Source organism: Prionailurus viverrinus, chromosome B2, assembly GCF_022837055.1.
Source record: "Prionailurus viverrinus isolate Anna chromosome B2, UM_Priviv_1.0, whole genome shotgun sequence".
Taxonomy (NCBI): domain Eukaryota; kingdom Metazoa; phylum Chordata; class Mammalia; order Carnivora; family Felidae; genus Prionailurus; species Prionailurus viverrinus.
Window position 1 is genome coordinate 86189201 of NC_062565.1, and position 21605 is coordinate 86210805.

The 21605-nt window shown below is 34.3% G+C and overlaps 1 protein-coding gene across 2 annotated transcripts in view; it reads left to right on the plus strand.

The window, feature by feature from the left end:
- The window catches only part of MANEA (mannosidase endo-alpha), a 65273-nt gene that overhangs the window by 24862 nt on the left and 18806 nt on the right, over positions 1–21605 (plus strand). For both annotated transcript variants that reach the window (XM_047858894.1, XM_047858893.1), the window contains exon 3: positions 11804–11913. In XM_047858894.1, the coding sequence (XP_047714850.1) occupies positions 11804–11913 (110 nt within the window). The remainder of the gene's footprint in view (positions 1–11803; positions 11914–21605) is intronic.

A 21605-nucleotide genomic window follows, 5' to 3' on the forward strand; every position in this document is an offset into this window, starting at 1 on the left:
GTTTTATGAGCAGAGTTGCTTGTATTATCCCTTTATTATGATTTTAAAGTGTACGAAGTCTGTATGTTCTGTATGTTTTACCTCTTTCATCCATGCTTTTGCTAATATTTTTCTCCTTTTTTTCTTGGTCAATATATCTAATTAATATTTAATATTATTGATCCTTTCAGTAAATGAACAGTTGGTTTCATTATCTGAAAAAGGTTGTTGTGCTGCTGTTGGATTGTCTTATAAATGTCAGTTAAAGTTCTTGATAGTATTCAAGTCTTCTGTATCCTTGCCAATTATCTACCTGTTCTATCAATTATTGATAAAGCAGTGTTGATGTGTCTTCAAGTATAATTGTAGATTTATTTATTTCCCCTTTCAGGTCTGCCATTTTTTGCTTTCTATATTTTGAAGGTCTTTTGTTAGGTACACAAACATTTAGGACTGTTATATCATTTAGACAGAGTCCTTTATTATTATGAAGTATCTCTCTTTAGTGCTGGTAATATTCTTTGTTCTGAAATCAACTTTGATGTTAATATAAACAATTCCAGCTCTCTTTGATTAGTGTTTGCCTGGTGAATCTTTTTTCATTATTTTACTTTTAACGTATGTGTTGTGTGTGTGCAAGGAAATCATTCTTTTGTCAGGTCTTGATTTTTTTTTTTAAATCCAATTTGAAAATTTTGTCCTTAAAATAGTATGCTTAGACTGTTTGCACTCAGTGTGATTATTTTTATGATTATATTGATTGAAATCTGCTTTATTAGCCACTTCCTATGTACTCAATTTGTTCTCCTGGTTTTTTTTTTTTTTTCTGTATTCTTTTGGGTTAGTTGAACATTTTTTATGATTCCACGTACTCCACATTTGCTTAGTGTTACTTCTTATCTCTTTAGTTGTTGACATAAGATTTACCAAATAAACCTTTATATGATCAGGGTACTTGCAAATAATATATACTTCATATGTAGCAGAAGGACCTCTCCACATATATTCCTGGTTTTTTCCTCCCATATCTTTTGCTATTGTTATCATTCTAGTATATAAAATGGTGTACATTACTGTTCTTTTTCTTGTAGACCAGATATTGGTTAACATCTTCTGTAAAGGACCAGCGATATTTTTGGTTTTGTGGCCCATATTATCTCTTTACAACCACTCAACTATGCCATTATCGTGTAAAAGTTGCCATATGTAGACAAATGTATACAAGACTTACAGAGGGCAAGATTTGGCTCATGGACAATAGCTTGTTGATGACAACTTTAAGCAATCATTCATCTTATAAAGTAATTAAGGAACCAATATTAATCTTTCAAGTATTGTTTATATCCTTTGTTTTGAATGTCTCCTTTGCTATACAATTGTCAGCAGGAAGAGTTTTGTAGGTTTATGTTTTCTTTTGGAACTTTAAAAATGCTGCTCCATTGTCTTCTATCATGGTTTCTGATGAGAAGTATACTGTAAGTTTTACAAAACTTTTTATATCTTTACGTCCTGTATGTTTCCTTTTTGCACTGATTTTAAAATGTTTTTTCTTTGTTTATGAATTTTAGTAGTTTAAACATGTGTGTATCTGTTGGTTTTGGTATTTATTCTGCTTGATATTCTCTGAGCTTCTTGAATTTGTTGTTTTGTGTCTGTCATCAACTTTGCATAATTAGCAATTATTTTGACATATATACCTTCTACCTCTTCTGAGTTTTCAGTTACATGTGTGTTTTACCTTAGTCATATTATATTTTAATGTAATTTTATGTGACTGGAAATTGACCCTTTCCTCAGCTCTGTTCAGTCCTTTCATGAGTTTGTTGAAGATATTCCTCATCTTTTAACATGTTTTTCATTTCCAGTATTTCTATTTGATTCTTCTTTTTATTGAAGTGTAATTAACATCCAGTGGTGTATTAGTTTCATGTGTACAACATACTGGTTCAACAAATCTTACATATTACTCAGTGCTACTATAACTGTAGTCACCATCTGTCATCTTACAATGTTATTACTATATTATTGATGATTTTCTCCATACTATACCTTTCATCTCTGTGACTTATGTATTTCTTAACTGTAAATTTGTACTTAATCTCCTTTATCTATTTCACCCATTCCCCCCACATCCCTCCCTTCAGGCAACCACCAGTTCTCTATATTTTGGGGTTTGTTTCTTCTTTGTTCATTTATTTTTTAGGTTCCACACATAAGTGAAATTTTATGGTATTTGTCTGCCTGACTTATTTCACTTAATATATAATACCCTCTAGGTCCATCCATGTTGTTGCAAATGGCAATACCTCATTCTTTGTATAGCTGAATAATATTACACTGTGTGTGTATACATATGTATACACCATATATTCTTTAGTGATTCATCTGTTGATGGACATTTGGTGTGCCTCCATATTTTGGCTATTGTAAATAATGCTGCAATAAACATAGGGTGCATATGTCTTTTTGAATTAGAGTTTTCATTTTCTGTGGGTAAATACCCAGTAGTAGAATTACTGGATCATTAGGTATTTCTTTTTTTTAAGTTTTTAAGGAACTTCCATACTGTTTTCCACAGTGGCTGCATCAATTTACAGCCCCACCAACAGAGAACAAGAATTCTTTTGTTTCCACATCCATGCCAAGACTTGTTACTTCCTGTCTTTGATTCTAGCCGTTCTCACAATAGTAAAGTGATATCTCATGGTTTAAACTTGCAATTCCCTGATGATTAGTGGTGTTGAACATCTTTTCATATTTTGGCCATCTGTGTGTCTTCTTTGGAAAAGATATCTACTCAAGTCTTCTGCCCATTTTTTAACTAAATTATTTTTTGTCAGGTTTTTTTTTGTTGTTGGTTCTGGTATTGAGTTGTAAAAGTTATTTGTAGTTTGAATATTAAACCCTTATATGATGCATGATTTACACATGTCTTCTATCAGTAGGTTGCCTTTTCATTTTGTTCATGGTTTCCTTCACTGTGCAAAAACTTGTTGTTGTTGTTGTTGTTGTTGTTGTTGTTGTTGTTGTTGTTTTGGTATACTCCTAATAGTTTATTTTTGCTTTTGTTTCCCTTGTTAAAGGAGACCTAACTAGAAAAATTTTGGTAAGGCCCATGTCAAAGAGATTATTACTATTTTCTTTTAGGGATTTTTGGCTATTATAAATAATGCTGCAATAAACATATTGTGGGATACAATTTCAGGTCTCACATGTAGGTTTTTAATCCATTTTGAGTTTCTTTTTTTTTGTATACTGTGAGAAAGTGGTACAGTTTCATTTCTTTGCATGTAGCTCTCTAGCTGTACCAGTGCAGTTTATTGAAGAGATTGTCTTTTACCCATTGTATATCCTAGCCTCCTTTGTTATAGACTAATTGACCATATAAGCATGGGTTTAGTTCTGGGTCCTCGATTCTTGTATGCATCTTATTTTTTGGCTAATACCATGCTGTTTTCATTATTACAGCTTTGTGTAGTATACTTTGAAATCTGGGATTGTGATACCTTCAACTTTGTTCTTTTTTAAGATTGCTTTGGCTCATTGAGGTCTTGTGGTTCTGTATAAGTTTTAGGATTATATATTGTAGTTTTGTGACAAATTCTGTAGGTATTTTGATAAGAGATTGCACTGAGTCTGTAAATTGCTTTAGGACATTTCAACAATATTAATAGGACATGTCAACAACATTAATTCTTCCAAACCATGAGCATGGAACATTTTTCCATTTATTTATGTTCTTTTTAATTTTTTTCATGAATGTTTTAGAGTTTTCAGTGTATAAGTCATTTACCTCCTTGGTTAAGTTTATAGCTATTTTATTATTTTGGGTGTGATTGCAAATGAAATTGTTAATTTGTCTTTCTGCTACTTTGTAATTAATGCAACAGATTTCTGTATATTAATTTTATATCTTGCAACTTGACTGGATTCATTTATCAGTTCCTAGTAGTTTTTTGGTGTAGTCTTTATGGTTTTCTATATATAGTATCACATCATCTGCAAATAGTGACAGCTTCTTCCTTAACAATTTTGATACCTTTTATTTCTTTTCTGATTACTGCAGCTAGGACTTCAGTACTATATTTAATAAAAGTGGTGAGAGTAGACATCTTGTTTTATTCCTGATAGAGGAAAAACTTTGTTTTGCACATATTGAAACATCCTTGCATCCCTAGAGCAAATCCTACTTGATAGTGGTGAATGATCTTTCTAATATATTGTTGAATTGTATTTGCTAGTATTTTGTTGAGGATTTTGCATCTATGTTCATCAGAGATACTAGCCTCCAGTTTTCTTTTTGTGAGATGTCTTTGTCTTATTTTGGTATCAGGGTAATGCTGGACTTATAGAATGAATTTTAGAAGTTTTCCTTCTTCTGTTTTTTTTGGGAATAGTTTGAGAAGAATAAGTAATAACTGTTTAAATGTTTGATAGTATTCACCTGTAGATCTCATTTGAACATTTGATTTTTTTTTTCATAACCAGTACAATTTTATTACTAGTCATTGGCCTGTTCAAATTTTTCTATTTTTTCCTGATTCAGTTTTGGCAGATTATATGTTTCTAGAAATTAATCCATTTCTTCTAGGTTATCCCAATTTGTTGATACATAATTTTTCATTCTGTTCTCTATAATGCTTTACTTTTTTTGGTGTTGGTTGTTCTTTCTCCTTCATTTCTGATTTTATTTTTTTGAGGCCTCTTTTTTTTCTTGATGAGTCTAGCTAAAAGTTTATAAGTTTTGTTTATCTTTTCAAAGGACCAGTTTGTTTCTTTGATCTTTTTTTTTTCCTGTTTTTTTTTTCTTTTTTATTTCTGCTCTAACCTTTATTATTTCTTCTACTAGCTTTGGGCTTCATTTGTTCTTTTTCTAGCTCTTTTAGGTGTGGTTTTGGTTATTTGAGATTTTTGTTTCTTGAGATAGACCTGTATTGCCATAACCTTCTCTCTTAGAACTACTTTTGCTCTGTCCCAAAGATTTGGAATGGTATTTTCATTTGTCTCAATGTGTTTTTTGATTTCCTCTTTGATTTCAAGGTTGACTTCTTCCCTGTTTAGTAGCCTGTTGTTAGACCTCCATAAATTTGTGTTCTTTCCAGATTTTTTCTTGTAATTGACTACTAGTTTCATACTATTATTGAGACTTGTTTGTGGCCTAATGTGTGATCTGTCTTGGAGAATGTTGCATGTACATTTGAAAAGAATGGATATTCTTACGTTTTTGGATAGAATATTCTGTATATATCTGTTAATTCACAACTGGTCTAATGTGTCAATTCAGAGCTACTTTTTCATTGTTGATTTCTGTTTGGATTTTCTATCCATTGATGTAAGTGGGGTGTTAAAGACCTCTACCATTGTAATACTGTCAATTTCTCCATTTCTGTCTGTTAATATTTGATTTATATATTTAGGTGCTTTGGTTGTATAGATATCTACAATTGTTATATCTTCTTGTTGGATTGGTCCCTTTATCATTATGTAATGCCCTTAATTGTCTCTGGCCACAGTCTTTGTTTTAAAGTGTTTTTTGTTTTTTAGTTTTGTTCATGTTGTTTTGTTTTTATTTCATATTAGTATTGCTATCCCAGCTCTTTTTGTTTTGTTTTCTGGATGGCATATGTTTTTCCAGCTGTTCTTCACTTTCAGGGTGTATGTGTCTTTAGGTCTGAACTGAAGCTCTTGTGGGCAGAATATAGGTGAGTCTTGTTCTAAAGTAATGATATGTGTGTACCTATTGCCATTTTGTTAATTTTTTTGGTATAGTTTTTCTCTATCTTCATTTGGTTTGATGGCTTTCTTTAGTGGTAGGCTTGGATTGGATTCTTTGTGTATGTGTTTGTGTGGGGGGGGCATTATAGGTTTTTGATTTGTGGTTTCCATTGGATCATATATAACATGTATGCAGTTGTGTTAATGGTTGCTTAAGTTTGAATACATTCTAAAGCACTAAATTATTATTCTCCCTTTGTTTTATATATATGGTGTCATATTTTATCTTTTTATTTTATGTATGTTTTGAATGATTTTTGTAAATATAATTGATGTAAAATCAATTTTTGTGTCTTAACCACTGTATTGGCTTTATAAGTGATTCATCTCCTACCTTTATTATATATGTGCTTTTGCCTGTGAAATTTTTTCTTTATTAATTTTCCTACTTGTTATGGCATCTTCTTTCCATTTGAAGAATTCCCATTATCATGTAAGCCTGGTTTAGTGGTGATGAACTCCTTTAGTTTTTGTTTAGGAAAGAACTTCTTTTTCTATTCTGAATGATAACTTTGCTGAGTAGATTATTCTTGGTTGCAAGTTTTTGTTGTTTTTTTTTTCCCTTTCATTCCTTTGAATAGATCATGCCACTTCCTTTTGGCCTGAACAGTTTCTGCTGAGAAATCACCTGTTGGGGTTATGGAGTTTCCTTTATATGTAATTGTTTTGTTTTGCTTGCTGAATTAAAAATACTCTATTGTTACTTTTTGCCATTTTACTTATATGTCTTGGACTCATCTTGTTATGCACTGTGTGTGCTTTCTGAAACTGATGTCTATTTCCCCAGATTAGGGAAATTTTCAGCTTGATTTTTTTCAAGTAAATTTTCTCTTCATTTCTCTCTCTCCTTTTTCTGTTATCTCTATAATGTGGATATTATTACGCTTGATGATGAGTTTCCTTAACCTAGTCTTACTGCTTTTTATTAATCTTTTTTCTCTTTGCTGTTCAGCTTGGTTGCTTCCCATTACCCTGTCTTCCAGATCACTGATCTGTTTTTCTGTGTCTTTTTAATTCGCTGTTAATTATTTTTTATTTCAGCTATCGAGGTGTTTGTTTTTAATCTCTGACTGGTTCTTTTGATTTATATGTGTAATTTTGTAAAAGTTCTGAATTCATCCACTCTGTTCGTAAGTCCAGTGACTATCTTTAAATTTTTGTAAATATTTATTTATTTTTGAGAGAGAGAAAGAGAGCATAAGCAGGGGAGGGGCAGAGAGAGGGAGACATAGAATCCAAAGCAGACTCCAGGATCTGAGCTGTCAGCACAGAGCCCGACGCGGGACTTGAACTTATGAACTGTGAGAATCATGACCTGAGATGAGGTCAGACACTTAACTGACTGAGCCACCCAGGTGCCCTTCCAGTGACTATATTTATGACCATTACTTTGAATTGTTTTTATCAGGCATTTTTGCTTATCTCAGTTTCATTGAACTCTTTTGCTGTGATTTTTGTCTTTTTCTTTCATTTGGGACATCTTTCTCTGTCATCTCATTTTGCTTGACTCTCTGTGTCCATATATTATGGAGGTCAGCTACATCTCCTGATCTTAAAAATAGTGGCCTTCTATAGAAGAGGTCCTGTGATACCCTGTAGCTCAGTCCCTCCTGGTCACCAGAAACAGGTGCTCCTGTGGTGTTTCTTTTGCAGGCTGTGTGCACCCTACTATTGTGCCTGAACCTCATTTACCTTTGGCCCAATCAGCTGCAGTGACTGACTTTGCCTGCTGTGGGCACACTAGGCAGGGTTTGGTCCCAGTGCAGTTGAGAAGTCTGAGGCCTCTGCAGGCTTGTAGGTGGGCAGGGTCAGCAGTCAGGCTGTCTGCTCTTAGCCTGTCTGCCACAGCTATGAGATACCAAACAGCAAAACTTCTTTCTGCTCAGTGAAGAGGCTTTGCTGCTGGAATTGTGGGCATGCTGGTGTGTGAGATTACTTGGCCTCTCCCCAGGGCAGGAGTCACTTTGTAGCTGTGCGGATCCCTGCTGGGGCTGCTTTCAGGTTATGGTGGGGCAGGAACCACTTTGTTGTTATGCCTGCCAAGGCAGGAGGGTTGGATTGGCAGGTCTGCATGGGAATGTGGGGACATAGCACACAGTGCTAGAAAGATAAGTAGAGCATTAGTACTGGCTCCTGCAAATGTCCAGCTATCTAGGATGGGGGAGGGGAAGAGAAATGGCACCCCCTAGTACTTTTGTTTTTGGAGAAGTCTTCTGATCATTCCCACTCCTTTAGCATGTGTTCTGAGATTAGTAAGTGATTCTCCTTCACGTATACCCCAGGCACTTTTCAAACTGCTACTATTGTGCTGTGTCTTTGGTTGAGTCATTTACTATGCTGGCTTTTTAGTATATGTGCTGCCAAAGCGAGCACTATGCTGGCTTTTTAAAGGCGGAACTCAGTTTCCTATTGCTATCTGACTCTCTTGGAGTTAAGCCCAGTTGACTTGTAAAGTATGTGGAGTTAAATCTTGGTGATATTAAAAGCTTCTAAAGTTCAGCCCCATAGGTTTTCAAAGCCAGATGGGGACTCATTTCCTAGTGCATATCCCAGTACTTCTGGTGCCTAGTGTGGGGTCTAATCCTCTCCTTTCTCTTTGCTTGTGGTGTAAGTCCTTTTTGTGGTTAATCTCACCTGGGTGGTTGGTTCCCAACCATGTGTCCACCTCTCCTGCCTTTTTGACGTAGCCTCCTGTCTATGATTGACTGTGAAAGGTCTTCTGCCAGTCTTTAGGTCATTTTCAGAGTTAGTTACTTAGAGTTAGCTATAGTCTCAGAGCTGTGTCCATGGGAGGAGGTGAACCTGGGATCATCCTACTCTGCTGTCTTCCCTGAACTTCTATTTGATTCTTAGAATTTTCATTTCTGGCATATTTCCCAGCCGATTCACATATGGTAGCTGTCTTTCCCATTAGATCTTCTAATGTTTTGATAATAGTAATTTTACATTGCTTATTTAATGATTTCAGTATCTGTTTCATGTCTAGTTTGGTTCTGTTGACTTCTTTGCCTCTTGACAGTTTTTTTTTCTTTTTTGTATGCCTTATACTTTTTGTTGAACATGGGTCATCCTATATAGTGATAATAGTGTTTATGTCTGAAACTGGGCTTGCCTTTGTTTCTGCTTAATCTTTAGTTTGAAGGAGTGTTTAATATGTTTGAAAGAAACAGTAAGTTCTCTATATCGAAGAGAAGCTATCATAAGTTCTGTGGAGTTAAATGTATCCTAATTTACTTGCCATTGTCTTTTTATTATTGTTTTTATAATCACTTTTGGGGGTCTTATTCTTTGTAAGGCATTTTCTATTTTTAAAAACACTTTTAGGGAATGAACTGAGCTTATCCCCAATTTACAAGTATGGAAACTTAAGTAAAATTAATTAAAGATAAACACCTATCAAATAAGAGAATGAGAACTTGAATCTCCAGGTCTGTCCGATTTCGTATCTTCTTAACTATTACCCTGTTTAGATTCATCATTTTACTTCATAAAATAAATGGTTGGGTACCATTTATATTGAAGACCCTGTAATAAGTGCTATGGAGGGACACCATGATCAATATGACATGATCTGCATTTAATAAAATGCTAATGTGCTAAGCATAGACCTCAATATCCCTTTTCACTATACAGTTGAAATAGTAGAAATACTCAGTAATCTTATTTATAAATGATACTTAGATTATGTGTGTTAGAGAAAATTTTCTGGTTGCTGTGAAGGTTCATTACCATTGTCAGTGGCTCAACTCTCCTTGTGAGGAAGACCATGATTGGCTTATTTCCCAGACTATTACTTGTGTTCAGAGCTCATGAGGGATACAGTCCAAAAGTATGCTGCAAAGATAAATTAGACTGTGGAGCACAGTAAGGGTATAGAATTAGACATGTGGAAATGATAATTTGACAGAATAAAAAAGCTGAAGCAGAGTAACAAGGAGGAACAAAGAACAGTCTTCTCAAGCCTTAGAGTAGAACTTGAGTGAGGATAGGGAGGAAGAAAACTCAGCAGACAAGAATGAGATGGTCAGGTATTAGGAGGATCAGAAACCTAGGAACGCTGTCCGGTAGAACTTTCTGTAAGAATGAAAATGTTCTTTATCTATGCTATTCAGTACAGTAGAAAATACTAGTCACTTTAAATTTAAAGCTAGAGGACTTCCCAAGCTTGTCAACCTGATACTTAATCCACTGGTTTTGAGGGTTAGTTTACTTCTGCCAATTATGTTTTGAGCAGACCAAGTTCTTGCTCAGATACTTCTCTTCTTTGTGTTTTTGCCTCAGTTTGGACAGATAATTCCTTATTCTCCAGCTCTTTAGCTTTGAGAAGTTTTGGTTTTTGTTTTGTTTTTTTGTTTTTGGTTTTTTTTTTTGTAATCCGTATTTTGTTTAATAATTGTTTGTCATTGGAAATGTTGGTCTATGTAACCTAATCTTTATTGCTAGGAACAGGAATCTTTTGATTTGAATTTCATGGGAGAATGCTATGCTTAAAATTTTCCTAGGCTTCATGGATAATCTTTTATATATTCTTCCTTTATTATTTTGTCTCATGCTTGTTTTCTTATTTTTTGCAGGATTTTTTCATAGGTCCAGTGTTGAAACTTTTTTAATTGTGACTCTTCATTAGTGGTGTTTTTTTTTTTCCTTTTATAAACTAGGCTAGTAGGCAGCTTAAATGTTTGATCAATTGTTTCCAGACCATTTTCTTACCATCATTTCCCTCTATATAATAGATTCCCTTTGTAACTAGCCATAAGCTTTCCTAAAGCCTGTTATAGGTTCTTTTTCTACCTCTTGTGTTCTTAATGCTATTCTTGTTTCAGATAGAGGACATAGACGACCACTTCTTCTTTTTCTTCTTCTTCTTTTGGAAATGTTAATGAAAGTTCTGTTTTGTTTCCCTAGATGGGGCTGCTCTGTACATGGCATGTCTACTCTAAAGTTTAAATCTTATAATTTAGTTCTCTACCGGTTTCTAACCTTGCAGTTTCTGCATTTCCACATGCTTCTCTTTTGGTACCATTGTATTTCTCCATGCCTTAAAGAGTATGTTGATTAATTTAGAAATTAGTAGCATTTTTCTAATGGCCTGTTATAGCTTTATATATTAATGTGGGTTTGAATTACTTGACTTCAAATATTCCATCAAAGTGAGTGATTTTTTTTTTGCAGGCTTATGTTTCTAAAACTTATTTTGTAACTTATTTCAAAAGTAAGTACTACAGGAAGAAACTAATTTTTTTCTTGAATGTTCGTAATTTCCCCAAATAAGCATCTATGGTATCCTCTAGTAGTTGAATGGATAAACTGGCACATTCATACAATGAGATAGTATGTGGCAATAAAAAAGAATGATTTATAAATCCACAAAAAGACATGAATGAACCTTAGTTATGTATGTATGACTAAATTTCAAAAGCCAGTCTGAAGAAGTTACTGTATGATTCTACCTATGTAACATCCTGGAAAAGACAGCAATAGAGATCCTAAAAAGATCAATTATTGTCCAGGGGATTGAGAGAGGAGGGATGAATAGAGGGATGTCAGAGGATTCTGAGGTCAGTAAAACTATTCTATATGACACTGTAACAGTGGGCAAATATGCTTTTGTCAGAAGCCATAGAACTGTACAACACAAAAGGTAGACTTTGATTAATAATGATGTATCAATATTGGTTCATTATGTGTAACAAACATACCACAGTAATGCAAGGTATTAATAACAGGAACCATATGTGGGTTGGAGAGGGGGTGTGGAAGAGAATGTATGGAAACTGTACTTTCAGTGCAGTTTTTCTGTAAACCTAAATTCTATAAAGTAAAACTTATTAAATATATTCATACCTGATAGTTTAAATATGACTATACAAAGTAATTAAATAGACATAGGTAATATTTAAGTAACAAAATAATAACTTATATGGGAATATGTTTCTTTTTTATTGTTGCCAATTTGGTCTTTGTTCTGCCTTTTAAGAAAAATCTGTGTGGAATACCTCCAATCAGTCCTGTTCCTGTATTTATTTTTCTTTTTGGTTTTTTCTATTAGGTGTACTAGCCCTATCTTGGTACCCACCTGGTACAAATGATGAAAATGGAGAAAATACTGATGATTTGGTACCAACTATTTTGGATAAAGCTCATAAATATAATCTGAAGGTATTTAATTTATTTTTTATTGAGATAAAATTGATATATTAATTTCAGGTGTTCAGCATAATGATTTGATGTGTTCATTTTGTGAAGTGATCATCAAAATAAGTCTAGTTAACATTTATTACCACACAATTAGAAATTATTTTTTCTTGTGATAAGAATTTTTAAGATCTATTCTCTTAGCAGCTTTCAAATACGTAATACAACATTAATTATAGTCACCGTGCTGTACATTATATACCTAGGTCTTTTTTATTTTGTGACTAGAAGTTTGTACCTTTTAACCATCTTCACCCATTTCACCCCTCCTCACACCCACCTCAGGCCAACCACACATTTGTTCTCTGTATCTATGAGGTTGTTTTGTTTTGTTATTAAGATTCCACATTTAAGTGCGATCATAGGGTATTTGTCTTTCTCTGATAGACTTAATTCACATAGCATAATGTCCTTAAGGTCCATCCATGTTGTAGCAGATGGCAAGATTTCCTTCTTTTTGTGGCTGAATAATATTCAACCAACTTTTTGGTGCTGAATATCAGCACCATTTTCCAACAGTATTTGCTTACTTCATGTTCTTTGCCACATTTTGGTAATTCTTGCAATATTTCAAACTTTTGCATTATATTTATTAAGGTAATCTGTGATGAGTGGTTATGACTTACTGGAAGATGAAATGATGGCTAGCACTTTTTAGCAGTAAAGTATTTTTTAATTAAGACACATTGTTTTTTTTTAGACATAATGCTGTTGCAGATGTAACAGACTACACTGTATGTAGTGTAAGCATAACTTTTTTATGCACTGGGAAGCCAAAAAATTCATTTGACTCACTTTTTTGCAATATTCACTTTATTGAACTAGTCTGGAACCAAACCTATAATGTTTCTGATATGCTTGTAATGATGCAATAAGCATAAGTATTTTTTCAAACTTGTTTTTGTTTCCTTTGGATAAATACCAGAAAGGAAATTGCTGGGTCATATGGTAGTTTTATGTTTAATTTTTTTAAAGAACTTCCATAGTGTTTTCCATAGCAGCTGAATCAATTTATATTCCCACCAACAGTGCACAAGGGTTCCCTTTTCTCTACATCCTCTACATTACTTGTTATTTCCTATCTTTTTGATAATAGCCATTCTAACAGGTATAAGATATACCTCTTCGTGGTTTCATTCGCATTTCCCCGTTAAGTAAGTGATGATGAGCACCTTTTCATGTACCTATTGGCTGTCTGGATATCTTAGAAAAAATGTTAAGAATTTTAATTGGATTGTGTGTTTTTAAAATTTATATTGGATATTAACTCCCTATCAGATATATGATACACAAATATTTTCTCCCAGTTGCTAGGTTGCCTTTCACTTTGCTGTGCAGAACCTGTTTAGTCTGCTATAGTCCCACTTGTTTGTTTTTGCTTTTGTTGCCTTTGCTTTTGGTGTCAAATCCAAAAAAAAAAAAAAAAAAAATTAACATCACTAAGCTCTGTGTCAAAGAACTTGCCACCTATGTTATCTTCCAGTTTTGTAGTTTCTAAATTTATAAGATTTTAATCCATTTTTGGTTAATTTTTTGTATGGTGTAAAGCAGTGGTTCAGTTTCAGTTTTTTGCATGTAGCTGTCCAGTTTTTCCAACACCATTTATTGAAGAGACTGGCCTTTCTCCATTGTGTGTTCTTGTCTCCTTTGTTGAAGATTAATTGGCCATATCTGTGTAGCTTTCTTCTGTGTGGGTTTTGGGGGAGGAAGCTTTCTGTTCTGTTTGTTCCATTGATTTATATCTCTGGTTTTGATCTTGCCAGTACCAACCACATTGTTTTGATTACTGTAGCTTTGTAATACAATTTGAAATTAGAGACCTTGATACTTCAAGGTTTCTTTTTCGTCCTCTGTTTTGGTTTTCTTGTGGTTCCATACAAATTTTAGGACCATTTGTTCCATTTCTGTTGGAAATGCCATTGGAATATTCCTAGGGATGGGATTTAATCTATAAATTGCTTTGTATAGTATGCATGTTTTAACAATATTAGTTCTTTCAGTTTATAAACATGGAGTATCTCTCCATTTGTGTCTTCCTCAGTTTCTCTCAATGTCTTCTATTCAGTGTCCAGATCTTTTACCTTCTTGGTTAAATTTATTTTTAGGTATTTTATTATTTTTGATGCAGTTGTAAATGGGATTTTCTTAATTTCTCTTTGTGATAGTTCATTCTGAATTAACTTGTATCCTAGAAAAAAATCTAAAAGTTTATTGAGCATATCTTTACATAGCATCAGATTTCACCCATTACTTCTAGTCAACCTTTGAGAAACAGCTGATTCTTATGATACTAAAATACAGTGGAGAGTTTACCCATTATCTATTGCTACATAACAAATTGCCGTAAAATTCTGCAGTTTAAAGGAACAAACATGTATTATCTCACACATTTTCTAAAAGTTGAGAATCTGGAAGTGGCTGAACCTGGTGGGTCTGGTTCAGGGTCTCCCAAGAGGTTGTAGTCAGTTTCTTTGCTGGTGCTGCAGTTATCGGAAGGCTGTAGGATCCACTTCCGAACTTCTTATGCAAAGGTTGACAGGCCTCAGTTCCTGTCAGCTATTGGAATGGGAGTTTTGGTTCTTCATCACATAAGCCTTCCCACAGAGTTACCTGAGTCCCCTTAACACATGGCAGCTAGTTTCCCCTTAGTGAATGATCTGAGACAGAGTCCAGTATTTTCTTGACCTAATCTTAGAAGTGACTATCACTTTGACTTATTCTATGGATTTATCTACTGGTAGACCAACTAAACAAGTACAGCATGAGAAAGATTTATAGACTGATCTCACTAATGAAAATATATGCAAAATTCCTAAAGCAAAAATGCAGATAAGAAGTGTCCATTAGCAAGAAGCTGAAGAATTGTTTCAAGAGTATGAAATCTGAATTCAGATCTCTGCATTCAATCCTGACTCAACCACATAAGAACTATGTAACACTTATGCCTGAGTTCTCTCATCTTTCAAATGGAAAAAGAAAATCTGCAGAGTGGTTGGAAAGGTTACATGAAGTAATATATGAAAAGTGCTCAGTGTCTGGCACAGAGTAAGCGCTATGTGAATGTTAAGTAAATAAAGTTTACTGGAGATAAAATATGTCATAACAGATACTGAAATCTTGACTACATAAAAACTCATTAGTAATAAATCTTCTAATGCAAGTTTTTTAACTTGATAAATGAGGTCTTCTACTAACCTATATCAAACATTTAATGGAAAAACAATGGTAAAACATGTTTATTAAACCAAGATCAATCAAAAATGCCTTCTATCGTCAGTATTATTTAATAGTGATTGAATTCTGAACAAATCATTTTAACTAAAAGTGTTCCAAATAAAATTACCATTCTTTACAAGTGGAAAATACCTATAAAACTCATGAAAATTATCTAAAAACGATTATGTGTAAAGAGCCCAATAAGGTGGCCAAACCCAAAGAATATACAAGTCAAGAGGATTCTTGTATTATAGGGAACAGAATGGAAAAAATGTACATTGAAAATAGCATGGCAGTAAATATACAAAGAAATCTTTGGCATTTTATGAAAGGATATAAAAGACTTGAATAAATGGAGAAACATGAATTATTATTATTATTATTTTTTTTTTTTTAGTATTTATTTCATGGGAGACAGAGAGACAGAGTGCAAGCAGGGAAGGGACAGAGAGAGAGGGAGACACAAAATCTGAAGCAGGCTCCAGGCTCTGAGCTGTCAGCACAGAGCCTGACGCAAGGCTTGAACCCATGAAGTGTGGGATCATGTCCCGGGCCGAAGACAGACCCCTAACCAACTGAGCCACCCAGGCACCCCAGGAGAAACGTGAATTTATTGTGAAGAGTCAAAATTGCCAAGTGGACATTCTTTCAAACATTTGTATTTTTTATATTAATATAATTAATTTGTAAATTTAGTGCAATTCAAATGAAAAATTCTGATGAGATTTTATAGAACTTAACCACCTAATCCTAAAGTTTATAACTATGTTAGAAAAAAGTAAGACTTAAAAAAAATGTTTATTAACGAAGGGAAAAACTTGTTTTTCCAAATAACAAAATGTACTATAAAATGATAGATATTAGAAGTATGGCATTAGCATTACTATACAGAAAGAGATCAATGAAATGAAACAGTCCAAAAACAAAGCACTTTATGTGGAATTCTAGTATATAATTGAAGAATCATTTAGAATGAAGTATAAAAGGAATGTATTTAATAATCTTGTCTTCCTGGTACTGGTTTAGTTTTTTGCATTATTCACTCCACTGTTGTCCTTAAGCAGTAATTTTCATGTCTAATAATTCTTCTCAGGCTGTTCATTTTTCTTCAGATTTATTCTTGTTTTTCTAGCAAATCTAGCAAAGATGTTAGCAAATCTTGATGAAAATATGAATCAGTATCTTTTCACTAGAGACTAGTTACTCTGAATTTTCAGGTTGTTACCACTCTTAAAAATCACTGAGGGTTTTTATTTGCTCTGAAACTTCTTCCAGTTTATATATCCTAATTAAACACAGCTGGTTTGTCTGGTACAGGTAAATTATTTCCAAATAAAAAGAGGAAACTTAGTTTTAATACTTCTTTCACAGCTTAAGGATTTAGTAGTTTATTGTGGAGTAGAACTGGAACTCTAGGGAAACAGGCGGGAGCAACTAGATAGGCAAATTCTTTTTTCTGTCTTTTTTTGTTTGTTTTTAATTCCTGTCCATAAAGCCTTCTCCTACTTTATAACCCTAAAGCTCTTAAGGCAGCATCTCCTAAATTAGGTGACTGGGAAGAGCTGTCATTTGCCATGTCCCCTGTACCATTCAGTTAGTTTTCATTGGCACTTGAAATCTGCAAATACACAGACCTTGCAAATTCTGGCACCAAGTCTGAAACTGGATAAGTGATATGATTTATCTTCTACAAAACAGGTCCAAGGGCTACTCTTCTTTCCCTATAACTATAGATATTATAACCCTGGGATATGAGAGGGAAGGGGCCTTCACAACCCAAGAAAGCTGGCTTTTTAGATTGTACTTTCAGAGTTTAAAGGTACACTGAGGGTGTTCTGATGAATGGGGATAGGTTTGGATTTCTCCTGTTTAAAGCTTATTGTTTAGGTGAATGTGGCAAAGATGTCTAATTGCCAACATACTTAGTCTTTTTGCATCAGATTTTTTTTTATTATGTTACAGTATTTTTTTAATTTAAATTTTAGTTAACATGCTGTGCAATATTGGTTTCAGGAGTAGAATTCAGTGATTCATCACTTACAACACCCAGTGCTTGCCCTTAGTACCTATCATCCATCTAGCCCAACTACCAACCTTTTCCTTCTGTCAAGCCATAGTGTGTTCTCTATCATTAAGAGTCTCTTGCGGTTTGTTTCCCTCCCTTCTCTTCCCCCCTTTCCCATATGCTCACCTGTTTCATTACTTAAATTCCACATATGAGTGAAATCATATGGTATTTGACTTTCTCTGATTGACATATTTCATTTGGCATAATACATTCTAGCTCAATCTACATTATTGAAAATGGCAAGATTTCATTCTTTTTGATGAATGAGTGATATTCCATTGTGTATGTATACCACATCTTTTTTATCCATTCATAAGTTGATGGACATTTGGGCTTTCTCTGTTGTTGGCTATTGTTGATAATGCTGCTATATAAACATTGAGGTGCATGTACCCCTTTGAATCTGTATCTTTTGCATAAATTTTGTATCTTTTGCATAAATACCTATAGTGCCATTGCTGGATTGTAGGGTAGTTCTATTTTTAGTTTCTTGAGGAACCTCCATGCTATTCCTCAGAGTGGCCTCACCAGTTTGCATTCCTGCCAACAGTGCAAGAGGGTTCTCCTTTTTCTGCATCCTCACCAACACCAGTTGTTTCTTGTGTTGTTAATTTTAGCTATTCTGACATGTGCCAGGTGGTATCTTATCATGGTTTTGATATGTATTTCCCTGATGATGACTGATATTGAGCATCTTTTCATGTGTCTGTTAGCCATCTGGATGTCTTCTATGGAAAAGTGTCTGTTCATGTTTTCTACGTTATTTTGAGTTTGATAAGTTCTTTATATATTTTGGATATTAACCCTTTATTAGATATGTCATTTGCAAATATCTTCTCCCATTTTTTAATGAATATAATTTATTGTCAAATTGGCTTACATACAGCACCCAGTGCTCATCCCAACAAGTGCCCTCCTCAGTGCCCATCACCCATTTTCCCTCTCCCCCATTCCACATTCACCCGTAGTTTGTTCTCTGTATTTAATAGTCTCTTGTGGTTTGCCTCCCTCCCTCTCTGTTTGTATCTTTTTTTTTCCCCTTCCCTTCCCCCAGTCTTCTGTTCAGTTTCTCAAGACCCACATATGAGTGAAAATATATCTATCCTCTGACTGACTTACTTCACTCAGCATAAAACCTTCCAGTTCCATCCACATTGCTGCAAATGGCCAGATTTCATTCTTTCTCATTGCCAAATAGTATTCCATTGAATATATAAACCACATCTTCTTTATCCATTCATCAGTTGATGGACATTTAGGCTCTTTCCATAATTTGGCTGTTGTTCAAAGTGCTGCTATAAACATTGGGGTACACAGGCCCTTATGCATCATCACTCCTGTATCCCTTGGGTAAATTCCTAGTATTGCTATTGCTGGGTTATAGGGTGGCTCTATTTTTAATTTTTTGAGGAACCTCCACACTATTTTCCAGAATGGCTGCACCAGTTTACATTCCCACCAACAGTGCAAGAGGGTTCCTGTTTTTGGACATCCTCGCCAGCATCTATAGTTACCTGATTTGTTCATTTTAGCCACTCTGACTGGTGTGAGGTGGTATATCAGTGTGGCTTTCATTTGTGTTTCCCAATGAGCATCTTTTCATGTGTCTGTTGGCCATTTGGATGTCTTTAGAATTCTGCCCATTTCTTTGCTGGATTATTTGTTTTTCAGGTGTGGAGTTTGGTTAAGTTCTTTATAGATTTTGGATACTAGCCCTTTATCTGATATGTCATTTGAAAATATCATTTCCCATTCTGTTTGTTGCCTTTTAGTTTTGTTGATGATTTCCTTTGCAGTGCAGAAATTTTGATGAGGTCCCAATAGTTCATTTTTTCATTTAATTCTCTTGCCTTTGGAGATATATCGAACAAGAAATTGCTGCGGCTGACATCAAAGAGGTAGCCTGCTTTCTCCTCTAGGGTTTTCATGGTTTCCTAACTCACTTTTAGGTCTTTCATCCATTTTTAGTTTATTTTTGTGCATGGTGTAAGAAGGTGGGCTAGTTTCATTTTTCTGAATGTTGCTGTCCAGTTCTCCCAGCACCATTTGCTAAAGACACTGTCTTTTTTCCATTTGATGCTCTTTCCTGCTTTGTCAGAGATTAGTTGGCCGTACATTTGTGGGTCCAATTCTGGGTTCTGTTACATTGGTCTATATGTCTATTTTTGTGCCAATACCATACTGTGTTGATGATTACAGTTTTGTAGTAGAGGCTAAAGTCTGGGATTGTGATGCCTCCTACTTTGGTTTTCTTCTTCAATATTACTTTGGCTATTTGGGGTCTTTTGTGGTTCTATACAAATTTTAGGATTGTTCATTCTAGCTTTGAGAAGAATGCCTGTGCAATTTTGATTGGGATTGCACTGAATGTGTAGATTGCTTTGGGTAGTATTGACAAATATTAACAATATTAACACATATCAATATACAAATATAATAAATATTAATATACAAATATATTATTAACAAATACTAACAATATTTATTCTTCCAATCCAGGAGCATGGAATGTTTTTCCATTTCTTTGTGTCTTCAGTTTCCTTCATGAACTTCCTATAGTTTTCAGCATACAGGTCTTGTACATCTTTGGTTAGGTTTATTCCTAAGTATTTTATGGTTCTTGGTTCAGTTGTAAATGGGATCGTTTATTTCTCTTTCTGTTGCTTCATTATTGGTGTATAAAAATGCAACCGATTTCTGTACATTGATTTTGTACCCTGCAACTTTACTGAATTCATGTATCAGTTCTAGGAGTCTTTTGGTGGAGTCTTTGGGGTTTTCCATGTAGAGTATTGTGTTGTCTGCAAAAAGTGAAAATTTGACTTCTTTGCTAATTTTGATGCCTTTTATTTCCTTTTGTTGTCTGATTGCTGATGCTAGAACTTCCAACACTATGTTAAACAACAGTGGTGAGAGTGGACATCCCTGTCATGTTCCTGATCTCAGGGGGAAAGCTCTCAGTTTTTCCGCATTGAGGATGATATTAGCTGTGGGCTTTTCATACATGGCTTTTATGATGTTAAGTATGTTCCTTTCTTGATGGTTTTTATTAAGAAAGCATGTTGTATTTTGTCAAATGCTTTTTCTGCATCTATTGACAGCATCATATGGTTCTTATCCTTTCTTAATGTGATGTATCACATTGATTGATTTGCAAATATTGAACCAGCCCTGCAGCTCAGGAGTGAATCCCACTTGGTCATGGTGAATAATTCTTTTTATATGCTGTTGAATTTGATTTGCTAGTATCTTGTTGAGAATTTTTGTATCTGTGTTCATCAGGGATATTGGCCTGGAGTTCTCCTTTTTCGTGGTGTCTCTGTCTGGTTTAGGAATCAAGGTAATGCTGTTTTTCTTCCATTTTTATTTTGTGGAACAATTTGAGATCGATGGGTATTAACTCTGCTTTAAATGTCTGGTAGAATTTTCCAGGGAAGCCATCTGATCCAGGGCCCTTATTTGTTGGGAGATTTTTGATAACTGATTCAATTTCTTCATTAGTTTGGGGTCTGTTCAAATTTTCTCTTTCTTCCTATTTGAGTTTTGGTAGTGTGTGGGTGTCTTGGAATTTGTCCATTTCTTCCAGGTTGTCCTGTTTGTTGGCATATTTTTTCATTTGTGATTTTATCTATTTGGGTCTTCTCTCTTTTTGAGAAGTCTCGCTAGGGGCTATCAGTTTTGTTTATTTCTTCAAAAAACCAACTCTTAGTTTCATTGATCTGTTCTACTGTTTTATTTTTATTTTTGGATTCTATATTGTTGATTTCTGCTCTGACCTTTATTATTTCTCTTCTTCTGCTGGGTTTGGAGTTTTTTTGTTGTCCTGCTTCTAGTTCCTTCTGGTGTGCTGTTAGATTTTGTATTTGGGATTTTTCTTGTTTCTTGAGGTAGGCCTGGATTGCAATGTATTTTCCTCTTAGGACTACTTTTGCTGCATCCCAAAGGGTTTGGATTGTTGTGTTTTCATTTTCATTTGTTTCCATATATTTTTTTAATTCCTTCTTTAATTGCCTGGTAGACCCATTCATTCTTTAGTAGGATGTCCTTTAACCTCCATGCGTTTGGAGGTTTTCCAAACTTTTTCCTGTGGTTGATTTCAGGTTTCATAGCATTGTGATCTGAAAGTGCATGATATGATCTCAATTCTTTTGTATTTATTGAGGGCTGTTTCGTGAACCAGTATGTGATCTATCTTGGAGAATGTTCCATGTGCACTCAAGAAGAATGTTTATTCTGCTGCTTTTGGATGAAAAGTTCTAACTTTATCTGTGAAGTCCATCTGCTCCAGTGTATCATTCAGGACCATTGTTTCTTATTGATTTTCTGTCTAGATGATCTGTCCATTGTTGTAAGTAGAGTATTAAAGTCCCCT